General features: G+C 54.7%; 1 protein-coding gene across 6 annotated transcripts in view; it reads right to left on the reverse strand.

Annotated features, from left to right (window-relative positions):
- Positions 1–9247, reverse strand: part of BCAS4 (breast carcinoma amplified sequence 4) — a 61152-nt gene extending 51905 nt beyond the window's left edge. For 3 of the 6 annotated variants that reach the window (XM_023251108.2, XM_045053494.1, XM_045053492.1), the window contains exon 1: positions 8986–9247. In XM_023251108.2, the coding sequence (XP_023106876.1) occupies positions 8986–9165 (180 nt within the window). In that variant the 5' untranslated portion in view covers positions 9166–9247. The remainder of the gene's footprint in view (positions 1–8985) is intronic. The other 3 variants (XM_023251107.2, XM_045053496.1, XM_045053495.1) reach the window with 3 other exon arrangements.
- Positions 9248–14113: the final 4866 nt, after the last annotated feature.

Raw genomic sequence — 14113 nt, forward strand, 5'->3', positions numbered from 1 at the left:
GATCTCGCGGTTCGTGGGTTCGAGCCCCGCGTCGGGCTCTGTGCTGACAGCTCGGAGCCTGGAGCCTGCTTGGGATTCTGTGTCTCCCTCTCTCCATGCTCCTCCCCCACTCACAGTCTGTCTCTCCCTCTCTAATAAATAAACATTGAAAAAAATGTTAAGCCATTAAATTGTACACTTTAATTGTATGACTTGTATATAGCATATGAATTCTATCACAATGCTGTTTACACACACACACACACACACACACACACACACACACGGAAATCCTAGGAACCACAAGGTCCACTCAGCCAGGCCACGGACAGGGCCACTGAAGACCTATACCTTCTACAGCAACACTTTTAGAGAAGCCAGACGTTGGATTTTTTGAGAAGACTCCCACTTTTTAGAACGTGGCAACTACCTGCCGGCCAGAGGACATCCACAGGCAGCCCCGCCGAGCTCCAGGCGGGTTTTTCGCCTTTTGCCGACACCAAGCGCCGCTGCCTGCCCCCGCCCCACCGACTTCCTCTGAGGTCCCCGAGTACACGGTGGGGGTGAACATGAAGTGGCCCGAGGACTGTGGGGCCTGCCTTCACCCTGGGCACGCAAGTAGGAATGTCACCTCTTCTCCAGAAGCGGTCACAGGGGCCCCTTCAGATGACAGCGGACTAAAGGTCTTTCCAAGGTGGCTGTCCGCCCCTCCACCAGCCTGACCGGAGGCAGAAAGAGCAGCCTCAACCCTGTGCACAGAATGGGCGGGCGAGGGGGAAGGGAGCGGGGGCTTGCTGCAGGTGGGGGGGAGGCCCGGGGAGGAGCAGACGAAGGGGTTCTCCAGGCGGTGCTGGCGGGAACTGCAAACCAGGAAGGACCCCCCCCCGCCAGGTATTTATCCTACAGACATGTTGGCACAAATGCAAAAGGAGTACAGAGATTCCTCCTGCAACAGACTTTGTGAGAATAAAAGGATCCACGTAACCCAAATGCCCATCTATAGAAGAATGGCTGCCTGAATTGTAATCCAGACAATGCGACTCTGTTTAGCAGCTAAAAATAATCGGGCAGCTCTCTACGTACTGATACGGAAAGATCTCCAAGACACACTGAGTGAAAAAAGCAGGATGCACAAATGGGAGGTAACAGGTGGGGATGGGAAAGGACCCGTCATGTTGGAAGGGGACAGAGACAGGAACAGAGCTGGGTAGGAGGGGGTTCTGTGCCACCCCACGGCCACTGGGACCTGTGGATTTTGTGACATGTTCATATACCTTTATTTTTTAATTTTTTTATAGTTTATTTTTGAGAGAGACAGAGCGTAAGCAGGGGAGGGGCAGAGAGAGAGAGGGAGACAGAATCTGAAGCAGACTCCAGGCTCTGAGCTGTCAGCACAGAGCCCGACGTGGGGCTTGAACCCATGAACTGTGAGATCATGACCTGAGCTGAAGTCAGACCCTTAACCGAGTAAGCTACCCAGGCACCCCGACACTTTTTATTTTTAAAACAAAACTTATTTTTTTTAATTTATTTATTTTGAGAGAGAAAGAAAGAGTGTGTGTGTGTGTTGCACACAAGCAGGGGAGGGGCAGAGGAAGGAGAGACAGAATCCCAAGCAGGCTCTGTGCCATCACCATTAATGCGGAGCCCGATGTGGGGCTCGAACCCATGAACCATGAGATCCCAACCTGAGCCGAGACCAAGAGTTGGATGCTTAACTGACTGAGCCATCCACGCGCCCCACAAAACTTATTTTAAAAGCAAAACTGGGCACATTTCGCTAACAGTGCAGAGCCTGCTTGGGATACTCTCTCTCTCTCAAAAGAAATAAAAAAACTTACAAAAAAAAAAAAAAAAGAAAAAGAAAAACCAACTCCAATTCATTTTTTTTTTTATTTTTTTTTTAATGTTTATTTATTTTTGACACAGAGAGAGAGAGACAGAGCATGATGGGGGAGGGACGGAGAGAGAGGGAGACACAGAATCCGAAGCAGGCTCCAGGCTCCGAGCTGTCAGCACAGAACCCGACACGGGGCTTGAACTCACAGACTGCGAGATCATGACCTGAGCCGAAGTCAGACACCTAACCAACTGAGCCACCCAGGCGCCCCTCCAATTCATTTTAAAAGACCCCACAGGCCAAATTTCCACCACACCTGCACCAAGGGATAATTTCAGAACGCAAGACAGCGTTAGGGGGACCGGTGGTTCCTTTGGACCCCGGGCTCAGCAACTGTGTTTTGCAAACCAAAAAGTACCATCGAGGGCTGGCCTCACGTACACAGGTCAGGAAGTTAACCCCGGATTTCTCGGCCTACAGGAGGCCGCGCTGGGGAGTGAGAACCTGTGACTTTCAGCACAAGTGGAGGCGAAAGGCTGAAATCCCCACCGCCGGACACTGTAGAGAAGTGAGTGTGCAACCCGCTCTGTCCCCACGGACAGAAGTGTCCCCCACGTGTTCTCCCTCCCAGCGCCTGGCACGACGTCTGCCCCCAGTACCTGCTCCATAAACATCTGCAGAATGAGGAAGTGAGCAATCGTAGCTGACGTTCCCAGCCTGCTAACTACGGGCCAGACCCCGCACCAAGCGTTTCCTGCAGCTTACCTCATCCGACCGTCCAGCACCGCGGGAGATGAGCAGACAAGGCAGGAAGGGGCCCCGAGCACAGGGCCGAGATCCGACCCCACACCTCGTGGCTTCAGGGCCCAGTTCCCCCCCCACCCCCAACCTGAGCAGGAGGACAAGGGGAGTCCGCACCTCTATAAAGGATGTTTCTTTAACTGATACGTACGAAGTCACTCGGTGCCTTTGGACAAAGCAGCAGGCAGGACAGACAGGGTCCCTCAGGGGGCTGCGGTTGGACACAGGGCATTCATTCACAAAAGAGAGGAGCTGTGTGGGCCCAGCCGGGTTGGCCATCGGAATCACCAGGGGAGTGTTGACCAGGCCAGGCCCCCAGGCCCGGGCCTTGCTCGCAGGTGCCCCTACAATCAGCAACCACAGTGATTTTCCAACACACCAATCCATCCAGGTCACTCCGGGCTTAAAACCCTGCTGGAGAGCTTTTAGAATCCCCGTGGGCAGGGGGCACCCACACCAGTGACATTAGAATACCTGGGGGGGGCGGGCAGGGGTGGCGGAGGCCGCAGGCATCAGAATCTTTTCTGGAAGATCCCCCGATGACCCCGACCTTCGGCAAAGTCTGGGGACCCCACGCTCCAACAGAGCTCTCAGCCTTCGCTGCGCCCCACCCAACCCCTGGTGGTTGCTCCAACTTCATTTACAGGGGCTCCAATGCCTATTTACAGAGGTGTGAAATACGTGTGTCTTCGCCTTTTAAGCTGTTACACGCACACGCACACCTCCGTGCACCTGGCCTCACTCCCGCGTGAGTCTCCCGTGCAGAGCTGACTCGCTCCGCAGCCGGGACCTGTCCACTGGGCACAAGCATCGCCACCCACCAGCCTGTGCGACAGCACTGAGGTCATTCCCAATCTTTGGGAACCTCTCTGTCTTCAAGCTTCTCGGCTGGTGCGGAGGGAACCTTTGGCCAAGGCTCTGGGCTGACCCAGGGATGGCTCCTTCCACCGCTGGGCAGCTCCGCGGGGAGAAAGGCAGGAACTTCTCTCCACGAAACACGCTCCCACTGTGGCCTGGGCTCCTCACACCCCGGAAGGTTCTGATTCAGGGAATGTGGCCAGCTCAGTCCATGTCCACTTGGACAGCCACGTCCGTGGTCTCCCTGCAGCCCTTCCAGCACCTTCCAGCCCTGCAGCCATGAGTCTGAAAATTGGATCATGTCTTTCCTCTGCTCATGGCCAACTCACCCCCGCTCGTGGCCAGGACCCCGGAATCAAATCCAGAGACCTCCCCGTGGCCCTGGGTCCCGGTCTAGTCCTGCCCACTCCTGCCCTTGGCCGCTGAGGTCCACCCACGTGAGCACCTCTCTGTTTCTCATGTTTCCCCCTCGGGCCATGCCCGTGCCGCTGGAACTTGGCCTGGCAGTTCCTTCCACCCCTCCCCATGCGTCTCTGTCACAGTCCCCCCTCTGTCCCCTTCACGGCACTGATCACCATGTAGTTGCTCCGCTTGGTGGTTACTGGTCTGCTCATCTCCCTGACCGCGCCCACAGTCCTTGAGGGCAGGCACCCCCTGTGCCCCACAGGCCTCTCCGCGGGACCCAGCACAGTGCCTGGCACACAGCAGCTTCGCCATAAGGATCCGAGGAGTCAACGAATACAGAACTACCTCTGGAGACAGGGCATCTGAACATCCCAAACCTGAAAGCCGAAAGCAAGCCAGCAGCTCACGAGGACGGGACACGCGGTGCGTGCAGGTTGGACATAACAGAGTATCCACTGCTCTCACAAAGAAGCAGCCTCTTGTACGTTTTTCAAGAAACTCAAGGCATCTTTGGCTAGTTTATGGTTTTCTTTAGTCGAAACACATGGCTGGGAGAAGCTGTTCTGTTTCCTCCCCATACGACGGCAGCAAAATCAAAAGTCCAGGCACAAGGGTAAATGGTAACGGATGCTGGCTTCAGTACAGGAATACAGGGAGGAGTGGGGAGGGGCGGGCACCTGGGTGGCTCAGTCAGTTGAATGTCCGACTCTTGATTTCAGCTCAGCTCACGATCCCAAGACTGTGGGGTCGAGCCCAAGGTCACAGGATTGAGTCCTGCATCGGGCTCTGTGCTAACAGCACAGAGCCTGCTTGGTATTCTCCCCCCACTCTCAAAATACATAAATAATCATTTACAAAAATTTTGTTTGAAATAGGGAGGAGTGGAAACTATGACAAGTGGGGCCCAAACTCGGAAACATGGACCTAGATTTACCAGATCAGCTAATATTTTATTTTATTTTTAAATGTTTATTTTTGAGAGAGAGAGAGAGAGAGAGAGAGAGAGAGAGAGAGAGAGAGAGAAAACGTGTGCAAGTGGGGGAGGGGCAGAGAGAGAGAGAGACACAGAACCGGAAGCAGGCTCCAGGCTCTGAGCCGTCAGCCCAGAGCCCGACGCGGGGCTCGAACTCATGAGCTGTGAGATCATGACCTGAGCTGAAGTCAGACACTTAACCAACTGGGCCACCCAGGTGCCCCTTGTTTTATTTTTTAAAGTAAGCTCTATGCCCAATGTGGGGCTTGAACTCATGACCCCAAGGTCAAGAGTCACATGCTCTATCGACTAAGGGGTGCCTGACTGGCTCAGTCGGTAGAACATATGATTCTTGACCTTGCGGTCGTTGAGTTCAAGCCCCATGTTGGGTGTAGAGCTTACTTTAAAAAAAAAGAACAGGGGCGCCTGGGTGGCTCAGTCGGTTGAGCGTCTGACTTCAGCTCAGGTCACGATCTCGCGGTCCGTGAGTTCGAGCCCCACGTCGGGCTCTGGGCTGAGTGCTCAGAGCCTGGAGCCTGCTTCCCATTCTGTGTCTCCCTCTCTCTCTGCCCCACCCCCGCTCATGCTCTGTCTCTGTCTCAAAAATAAATTAAAAAAACGTTAAAAAAAAAAAAAAGAACAGATTGATGTTTTAAATAAACAAGAAACTCAAAATTTTTCATGAAAATTCTCTATTTAAACAACCCCATGTGGACTGATCCAATCACATCAGTGTTGGATTCGACCCTTGGGCCTCGAGTTTGCAAACCCTGATCTAATCCACCTGTGGTTAAAAGACCCAAATGTTTTGTCCCCTGTCATCCTCTGCTCACTCAAGCAAAGCCCCTGGGCATGAGAAAGTGCTGGCTTGACTTCCTTCCGTCTAGGCCATGAACCTCATCTGTGGGCCAAGCCCATCCTGTGTCCCAGCACAGGTTCCAAACAGGATTCTGAAAGAGCCTGGCCAGGAAGTCACCCGTGGGTGGCTATCGGCACCCAGCCTTTCGAGAGGGCCCTGAGCTCCCTCCCCTCATGAGCCAGAGGGCACCCAAGAGGCAAACACCTCTCCCTGCCATCTTGGAGCAGCTTCTGGAGGCCACCCTGACACCTCCCCCAAAGAGGAAGTTCAAACCAGAAAAAGAAAGTAAGACACAAAAAACCTGGCTGAACAGAAGACCCGAAGGCGCCGGAAACAGTAAAACACTCACCTGCCAACCAGCGTCAACACGCCTCCGCCCTGTAGCAGCTCCTTGATCCCGGCAGACGGAGCACGGTGCCGGGCTCGGCTTCCGCCCTCCTCGCCGGCTGCACCTCCCTCCGCTCCCCCTCCACCTGCTCTTCTGACCGAGGCGCCCCCTGCTTCGTTCCACCCCAGGGCCTTTGCAAGTTTTGTTCCCTCTGCCTGGGATGCTTTTCTCGGCTTTGCCTGGCCAACTCCTATTCGCACTTCAGGGCTCAGCCTAAAATGTCGCTGCCTCCAGGAAGCCCTCCCTGACTGCACCCCCAACAGAGTCCCGTCCCTGTGCTTCCTCTTCCCTGCACATTCACAGGTCCCAGCTTCCTCAGAGAGACCTTCCCCACCCCTCGTCTCCCCGACTCACGCAGATACCCTCTACCTCACCACCCCATCTAGAGGGGTTGTGTGTTATGTGTCTGTTGTCTGCCAGTGTCCTGAAGGCAGGGCCCCTGCGTGTTTCACTGCTCTCCCCCGCCCCTGGGCCCCGCCGTCCAGTCCTGTTCCCAAACCAGACCTCCCTTTTCCAGGTTGCTCACTGGCCCATCTGCAAACAGCCTCAGCGCGGGGAGCTGCAAGTGACTGTGCTCGGGCAGTTTCTGCTGCTTCTGGTAAATAAAGTTCAGCAAGCACCCTTAGTGGGTTTATTGCCGTGCGGAGCTGCAGGGAGTTGGGCTGTTCATTACATCCCTTACAAATGAGCGTGAGCCAGCCCGTGTCTGAGTTAAAGAGAGCCCTGAGTGGGAAAATGAAGTTAACGCGTGCAGTTTCTCTCGAAGGCTGTCCCTAATAGAGACAAAATGAAGCTGCGGTCTAGCCGCTGGGCACGACATCTCTCTGCTGAGAGCGAGGGAGAGAAGGAACGAGGACGACGCTCAGGCTTCTCACACCAGTGAGAACCCGGAGACAACCCAAATGCCCATTCCTGGGGGCACGGTTCATAAGTTACGGTACCTCCACGGGACGTCACTTATCCCGTGTGGGCCTCAGTTTTCCCAGCTATAAAATCAACCAAACAAGGGGCGCCTGGGTGCCTCCAACGGCTGAGCGTCCGACTTCGGCTCAGGCCGTGACCTCACAGCTCGGGAGTTCGAGCCCCGCGTCGGGCTCTGTGCTGACAGCTCGGAGCCTGGAGCCTGCTTCACATTCTGTGTCTCCCTCTCTCTCTGCCCCTCTCCCACTTGTGCTTGGTCTCTCTCTCTCTCTCTCTCTCAAAAATAAACATTAAAAAAAATTTTTTTTTAATTAACCAAACAACCTCCTAGCCCTGGGTCACTGCCAGGAGCAACGACACAGTCTGTGAACAGGGTCCGGCACACTGCTAGCACATAGCATGGGCCCAGGAAATAGGAGGAATTATCATTTAGTTGTGGGGTACGGGGAAGCCAAAGAACGATGGAGCATAGTCTCCAACATGGAGGCCGCCGGCCTCATATGACTATTGAACACTCACAACGTGGCCGGTCCCAACTGAGATATGTTGTAAGTTCAATATAAAAGCCTGATTTTGAAAACCTAGTACCAAAAAAAAAAAAAAAAAAAAATGTAAAAATCTCACTAAGATTTTTACATGGTCATTGTTTACATGTTGGAGTGATTGATATTTTGGAGGAACTGTTACTTTAAATATATTGAGACTACTTTCACCTGTTTCTTTTTCCTTTTTTTTTTTTTTTTTTTTTGTGGCTCCCAGAATATTTAAAATTACAGGAGTGGCTCATATTTGTGGCTCAGATTATATTTCTATTGGACGGCTCTTACGGATACATTCAGACATGAAAATACGTCCATGCGATTTTGTAAAATTGAGATGTAAGTCACACACCATAAAAGTCACCCTCTACGAGCACACAGGTCTGTGGTTTTCAGTATATTCACAAAGTTGGGCAGCCACCACCACTAATTCCAGAACATTTTCGTCACCCCAAAAAGCCCTGTACTTTATCACCAGCAGTCACTCCCCACTTGTCCATGCTATTTTGAGTGTGGGGGGGGGGGGGGAAAGCCACTTGGAGAACGGTATTACTACGTCAAGCAGAGTTTTGTAAAAACGAATACATAGTATTATTGTATTATTGATACATGCACACCCACACTTGTAAATGCATTTTCTAAGCGTTTGGTTGGGGTGAGGTACAACACCACATGTCTAGTGATGGTTATCTCGGGGACCCGGAGTCGGGCGCAGAGAGCAGGAAGAGGGGTGCTCCCTCTGTATTTGATGTATTTCTGTCCTGCTTCTGAGATTTAAAAAGAGTATGAGTTGAATTCAACCCTTAAATAATTCCTGGTGCACTTGGGTAAATAACTTTCACGGCACTGTTAACAGACTGGCTTCGGCTGGAAGATGAAGGGCCTAGTTTCAGATCTACTTTTTATTCTGTGCTTTTAAAATAGAAAGTACAGATAGAGACGAGGTATTTTCCCTCTTAGCAACAGCAGGACCGAGGAGGCCTGGTACTTCCCCGCACAGACGCAGGCTGCCCGCCTCCTCCCGGGCCACTGGCACCCGGCTCTGAGCGCAGCGGGCCGAGCGCTCGGCCGGGGGCAGGACCGGGGGCGGGGGGCGGCCTCCCCAGAGCCCGGCCGATGCTGGGGGCCCGGGTCCGGATGCGAGGCGACTCTGGGCCCCCGGGGGGCCTTGTGGCTGAAAGAGGGAGAGACCAGACCTGCCGCGCATCTCTGGGTGGCGCCAGGCAGTCATCTCTCCGCAAGGCGGGGAGCCTCGGGCCCTTGCGTTGGGCGCGCGAGGATGCTGCGGGGACGCCGAGGGTTCGGGTTCGGGTCCCCGCGCGCCGGAGGCCGCACCCACCCTCTCCTCCCCCGGGGTGCCGGGGCGTTGACCGCCGCCCCTCCCCCGACCCACCTCCCCGACCTCCAGCCCCCGCTCCCTACCTCGGCCGCGGGCTCGGGGGTCAGGAAGAGCGCGAGCTCGCGCGCCCCGCTGCGCACGGGCTCCGGCCGGTCGGCGTCCAGGAGCAGCATCAGGAGAGCGGCGGGGTCCAGCTGGCGGAGGCTGCCCGAGAGCCGGTGGCCGGGTCCCGGCCTCGGAGCCCCGCCCCCGACCGGCTGCATGCCCCGCGGCCCGCCTGGAGGAGGCGGGGCAGGTGCGCACCCGGACGCGGCCCGCGCCTCCCCGAGCACCGGACCGAGGGGGCAGCGCCACCCAGTGGCGCGCGGCGCTCACTGCGCCCGGCCCTCGCACCACCTGGTAAAGCAGAGATTCTCAACCTCGCTTGCATATTGTCATCACCTGGGACTCTTCAAACTTCCAAAGTCCGGCCCAGCACACGGTCCCTCAGGTTGGGACCTGAGCACCAGCACTTTTTGAAGTTCGCCTGGGGATTCCTACAGACAGCGGAGTTTGAGAACCGCCCGTGTAGACCACCCCTTTTCATTGGAATCCGGGCGGAGCCGTGTCTCCCAGCCCCCACGGCACTTTAGAATGCCCTGGGGAGCTTTCAAAAGCCCGGAAGCCAGGCCTCACCCCGGCGGATCCAGCCGGAATCCCTGGGGGTGGGGCTTGGGCATCAGTAGTTTTTTAAAGCTCCCGGGGTGTTTCCAGCATCCAGGATAGAGAACGGGGTCCTTTCCTTTAAAGACCAAAGTCCCCGCCCCCAGGGCCGTCCTAATTCCAGCATCTTGTTTGCGCCCGGCGGAGAGATCTGGAAATTAGAGAAGCCGGTTGTAGCGGTCCTTTTCCTCGCTGGGGCAGCTTGTAGAATTAACTCCCCAGGGAGTTCTTAAGCTCAGTGTTTGCCCGCCCCCCCCCCAATATACACACCCCTGGGAGGCTTGTTGAGACCCTCTAGAGGCCGAAGAGGGCGGGGTGCATCCTCCCAAAACAATGCTAATAAGGAAAATCCTAAAAATGGGGAAGAGGTCCAGGGAAGTCTAGAAATATAATTTTTCCTATGACGTCTTTTTTTTTTTTTAATGTCACATTCGTTTAACAAAATCAAGCTGGGCTTAGGGCTGTAAATAAATATACGCAACGTCCCTCGTCCCCCTCCCGGCCCCGTGGAATCTAAATGTATAGTTTACGTGACCACCTGGGTAGGGGGCATAACATGTCCTCGATCTGTCTTTGGGGTAATCCGTCACTTCCACACCTGCCCCCCACTCATTGCTCCACACCCCTGCCCAAACATTCAGACCTGCAGGTCAGAGTCGCATTCTAGAAAAATCTTGGCAAAGATTCGGGCCACAGGTGGTTAGTTACAGGATTGGATAGGAACCCGCAGAACCTGAACTTGGCTATTCATTACTGTTCTGATTTCCCCGGCGCTCAGAGCCCTTCAGTTCATCACACAGACACGCAGGAACCAAGCTCAGACCCTCACTGCTGCAGGCGGGCTGGCTGGGGGCCCTCCCTCTGAAAAGCCGAGAACTGGCTTCAGACTAGCGGAAGAGACCTGGGCACAGCAGAATTCCCCTGATGAATGAGATTCACAAACATAATGCTAAGAAGAAGAAAAAAAAAAAGAAAAAAAGACAAGTTGCAGAAGGCACACTTAGGGCACACTGCCATTACCATAAAGTTTTAAAAACATGCAAAACCACACTCTGTATTGTGTATGGATACAGACATACGGAGCAAGAGTATAAAACTGTGCATGGGGACCAGGCAGGCCACATTCAGGAAAGTAGTTACAGGGGGATTGAGATGGCCAACCCAGGAGGGTTATAAACAGGGTTTCATGGTATTTGTAGTGTTTTATTTCTTCTGCTGATGTTTGTTGTAACACTTAAACCTATTGAATGCCCAAAATGACTCATCAAAAGTAAAAGGAATAAACAAAAAAGGCGGGGATATGATCTAAAAGTGCAGATTACCCAGCACCTCCCCCACCCCCCACCCCGGCTTTCCGGGGAGATGGGGTGTCTGGGGAAGGATCTATACCCTGGGCTGAGTTGGGTAGCCAACAGTCACTTTGTTTTCAGTCTTTTTTTTTTTTCCTCCCTAAATGTGTGATTATGCCTTAGAAACATTGTGCTACAAATACAGATGCCCGGAGCCCTCCCCCAACTTGCTGAATCAGAATCTTTGGGGGGCTAAACATCTGCATTGTGACAGCTGTGAAGTGGATTCTGATGCACACCAAAGTCGGAGAATGACCCCCATTTAGGGGCTCCCCCTTGCCGCAGGCATTTACCCAGGGATCCCCCCATGGGAGGCCAAATCAATGGTTTTCAACAAAGGGGATTGAAGGTGTAAAAATCTCCTAGCCTCTCAGTGGCGCTTGGCTATGTCCCAATGCCCTGTCCCCGGTCCTTAGCTCTTGGGGAGACCCTGGGGCAGAGGCAGCAAGCCTGAGGCCTGGCATGCAGCCTGCCAGGGCCGCACCCTGCCCAAACCAGTTTGAACCAGCCGCAGGGATGGAGCTGTGGCGCGTCCCCACGAGCTCCCTCTGGCGCCCAAGCCGGGCTCAGCTGCCGCTCTGGTCTCCTGCGTGGAGTCCTCTGCGGGTGCAGGCGGCCGGCTCCAGCCCAGCCTGAGGGTGGGGGCGCCAGTGGCTGGCAGGCTGGCAAGGCCCCCCGGAGCCCCAAAAGGAGTGCCTGGCTGGGCCTCAAGGTCACACGCCCTTCCACCCCCCACCCCCACCCCCATCTGGCTTGACCTCCAGCTACAAAATGGTTGCCTGTCTGTGTCTTTTCAAGGTCAACGCCAGCCCAGGCCTCAGGCATACAAGGTTCTAGATTAGCAATGGTTCCCAAGCTTGGCTGCACATTGGAAACACCTGAGAAGCTTGCGGAACATACTGACGCCCAGCCCCCCCCCCCAACGGAGGTTGTGATTTAATTGGTATGGGGTGTGGCCTTGGTTTGGGGAGGTTTAGTTCCAGTGCGTGCTTAACTCTGTGGGCACTGGTGACCCTGGGGTCCCTTGGCACCCACCACTGTCCTCACTGCTGCTGCGTCCTCGGCACTTACCATGTGCCAGGCGCTGCTCACATAGGTGGCCTCATTGAATCTCTGCCACATCCCGTGAGGTAGGCGGCCCCTGCCGCCACGCCCATTGTACAGATGAAGAGACTGTGACCAAGAGAGACAGACTCATCCGCTGGCCCAGGACAATAACTAGTATAGGCAAGAGCCAGGATTTACACTTGGACAATCTGATTCCAGGATTATCTGACTCCTCACCGGCCACTCACACCAAATACTCTGCCTCCAGCGAGACAACCCCTCTTGGTTCCTGCTCCAGCCTCCCCCCTCTAACCTGGCCCGTTAGGAAAGCCCTGCCCTGCCCTACCCCTGTGCCAGCCCGCCTTCTTCACTGCCCTCCTGGAGCACACTCTAGTCATCTCCCTTCTTGCTCGTAAACCTACACGGGCTCCCCAGTGCCCACCGCGTGAAGTTCAAAGACCATACCCCTGGCCCTACCTCGCCAATCTGTTTTCGCGGCTTTTCTCTCTGAACCCTAAATTACAGATGGGAGCCCACGGAGCAGGGCCAGGCCTCGGGTGAGGCCAGAGAGGCATGTGGGACAAACTATCCAGGGACAGCAGCAAGCGAGGGTCTCCTCACAAGGTGTGCCCTGGGCTTACCTGAGTCCTGGCCCCGGCCATACAGCCTGCTGCGTGCGTCCCTCCCCAGATTCCTATGCTGAACCTCGCCCCCCCCCCAGTTTGGGGGGTGGGGGGGCCTCCGGGAGGTGATCAGGTTATAAGAGTGGAACCCTTGTAAATGGAATTAGCGTCCTTCTACCCCAGAGGGCTCCCTTGCCCCTTCCACCGCGTGAGGACACCCTGACAAGTTGACGGTCCACAACCCGGAAGCGGGCTCTCACCAGATGCCGATTTTGGATTTTCCAGCCTCCAGAACCGTGAGAAGTAAGAGCTGCTCATATGTCACAGTCTATGGGATTTTGTTCTAGCGGCCTGAATGGACGGAGACATCTACAGACGTATTTGTTTTGGATAACATTATGTTTCAGTATCTATATCTTTTTTTTTAACATTTTTTAAATGTTTATTTTTGAGAGACAGAGAGAGAGAGAGAGAGAGAGAGAGAGAGAGAGAGAGCATGAGTGGAGGAGAGACAGAGAGAGAAGGAGACACAGAATCTGAAGCAGGCTCCAGGCTCCGAGCTGTCAGCGGGGCTCGAACCCACGAACCGTGAGATCGTGACCCGAGCCGAAGTTGGACGCTCAACTGACTGAGCCCCCCAGGCGCCCCTCTATATCTTTTAATGTGATAGCCTTCTATGGTTCATGTGGACACTCAGACTCAGTGGCTTCTCTTGGAAAGAAAGGAAAGATTAGGGAACCATGAGCCGGCACTGTGGCATGGCCGTACTTGGCCAGTGAAGGACCTGTCCCGGTTTGCCAGTCTTCCACACTGGGCCCCAGTCTTGTACTGACCTGTTGGTCCCTGAAGGTATCCAGGTTCCTGAGCCCAGGGACCCCTGAACGTGTCACATATCTGCCAGGCCCCCCGTCTGTGTCCAGCATTTCCCGTCTGCAATGCCCTAGCTGGGGCACCTGCCCCTGACCGCCACCCCCGCCTTCTGCCAGCCTTCAAGGGCCCTTCTTCTGCCCCTCAAGCACATGTGCCCTGTAAGCTCACCTTCTGATACCTTCTCCCTTCTGCGAAGGTAGAAGTCCGCCTCCAGACAGCAAGTTCCTGGAGGACAGAGGATATGTCTGATGCATTTGTTGTTGTTGTTGTTGTTGTTGTTATTGTCAGTGTTATGGGTTTTCAGCCAACTGCCTTTGCACACAGGAAATCCTCAGTAAACACATCTATCAAAATTTGAAGTCGCTCTCCTGCTTCACGTCTGTTTCCCCGCTAGCAAAATCATTTAGCACCCATCTTCAAAGAAGCACAGCGAGGGGCGCCTGGGTGGCTCAGTCGGTTAAGTGTCCGAGACTTCGACTCAGGTCATGATCTCACAGTTCGTGGGTTCAAGCCCCGTGCCGGGCTCTGTGCCGACAGCTCGGAGCCTGGAGCCTGCTTCGCATTCTGTGTCTCCCTCTCTCTCTCTTCCCCTCCCCTGCTCACACTCTGTCTCTCAAAAA

Source organism: Felis catus, chromosome A3 (genome assembly GCF_018350175.1).
Source record: "Felis catus isolate Fca126 chromosome A3, F.catus_Fca126_mat1.0, whole genome shotgun sequence".
Classification (NCBI taxonomy): domain Eukaryota; kingdom Metazoa; phylum Chordata; class Mammalia; order Carnivora; family Felidae; genus Felis; species Felis catus.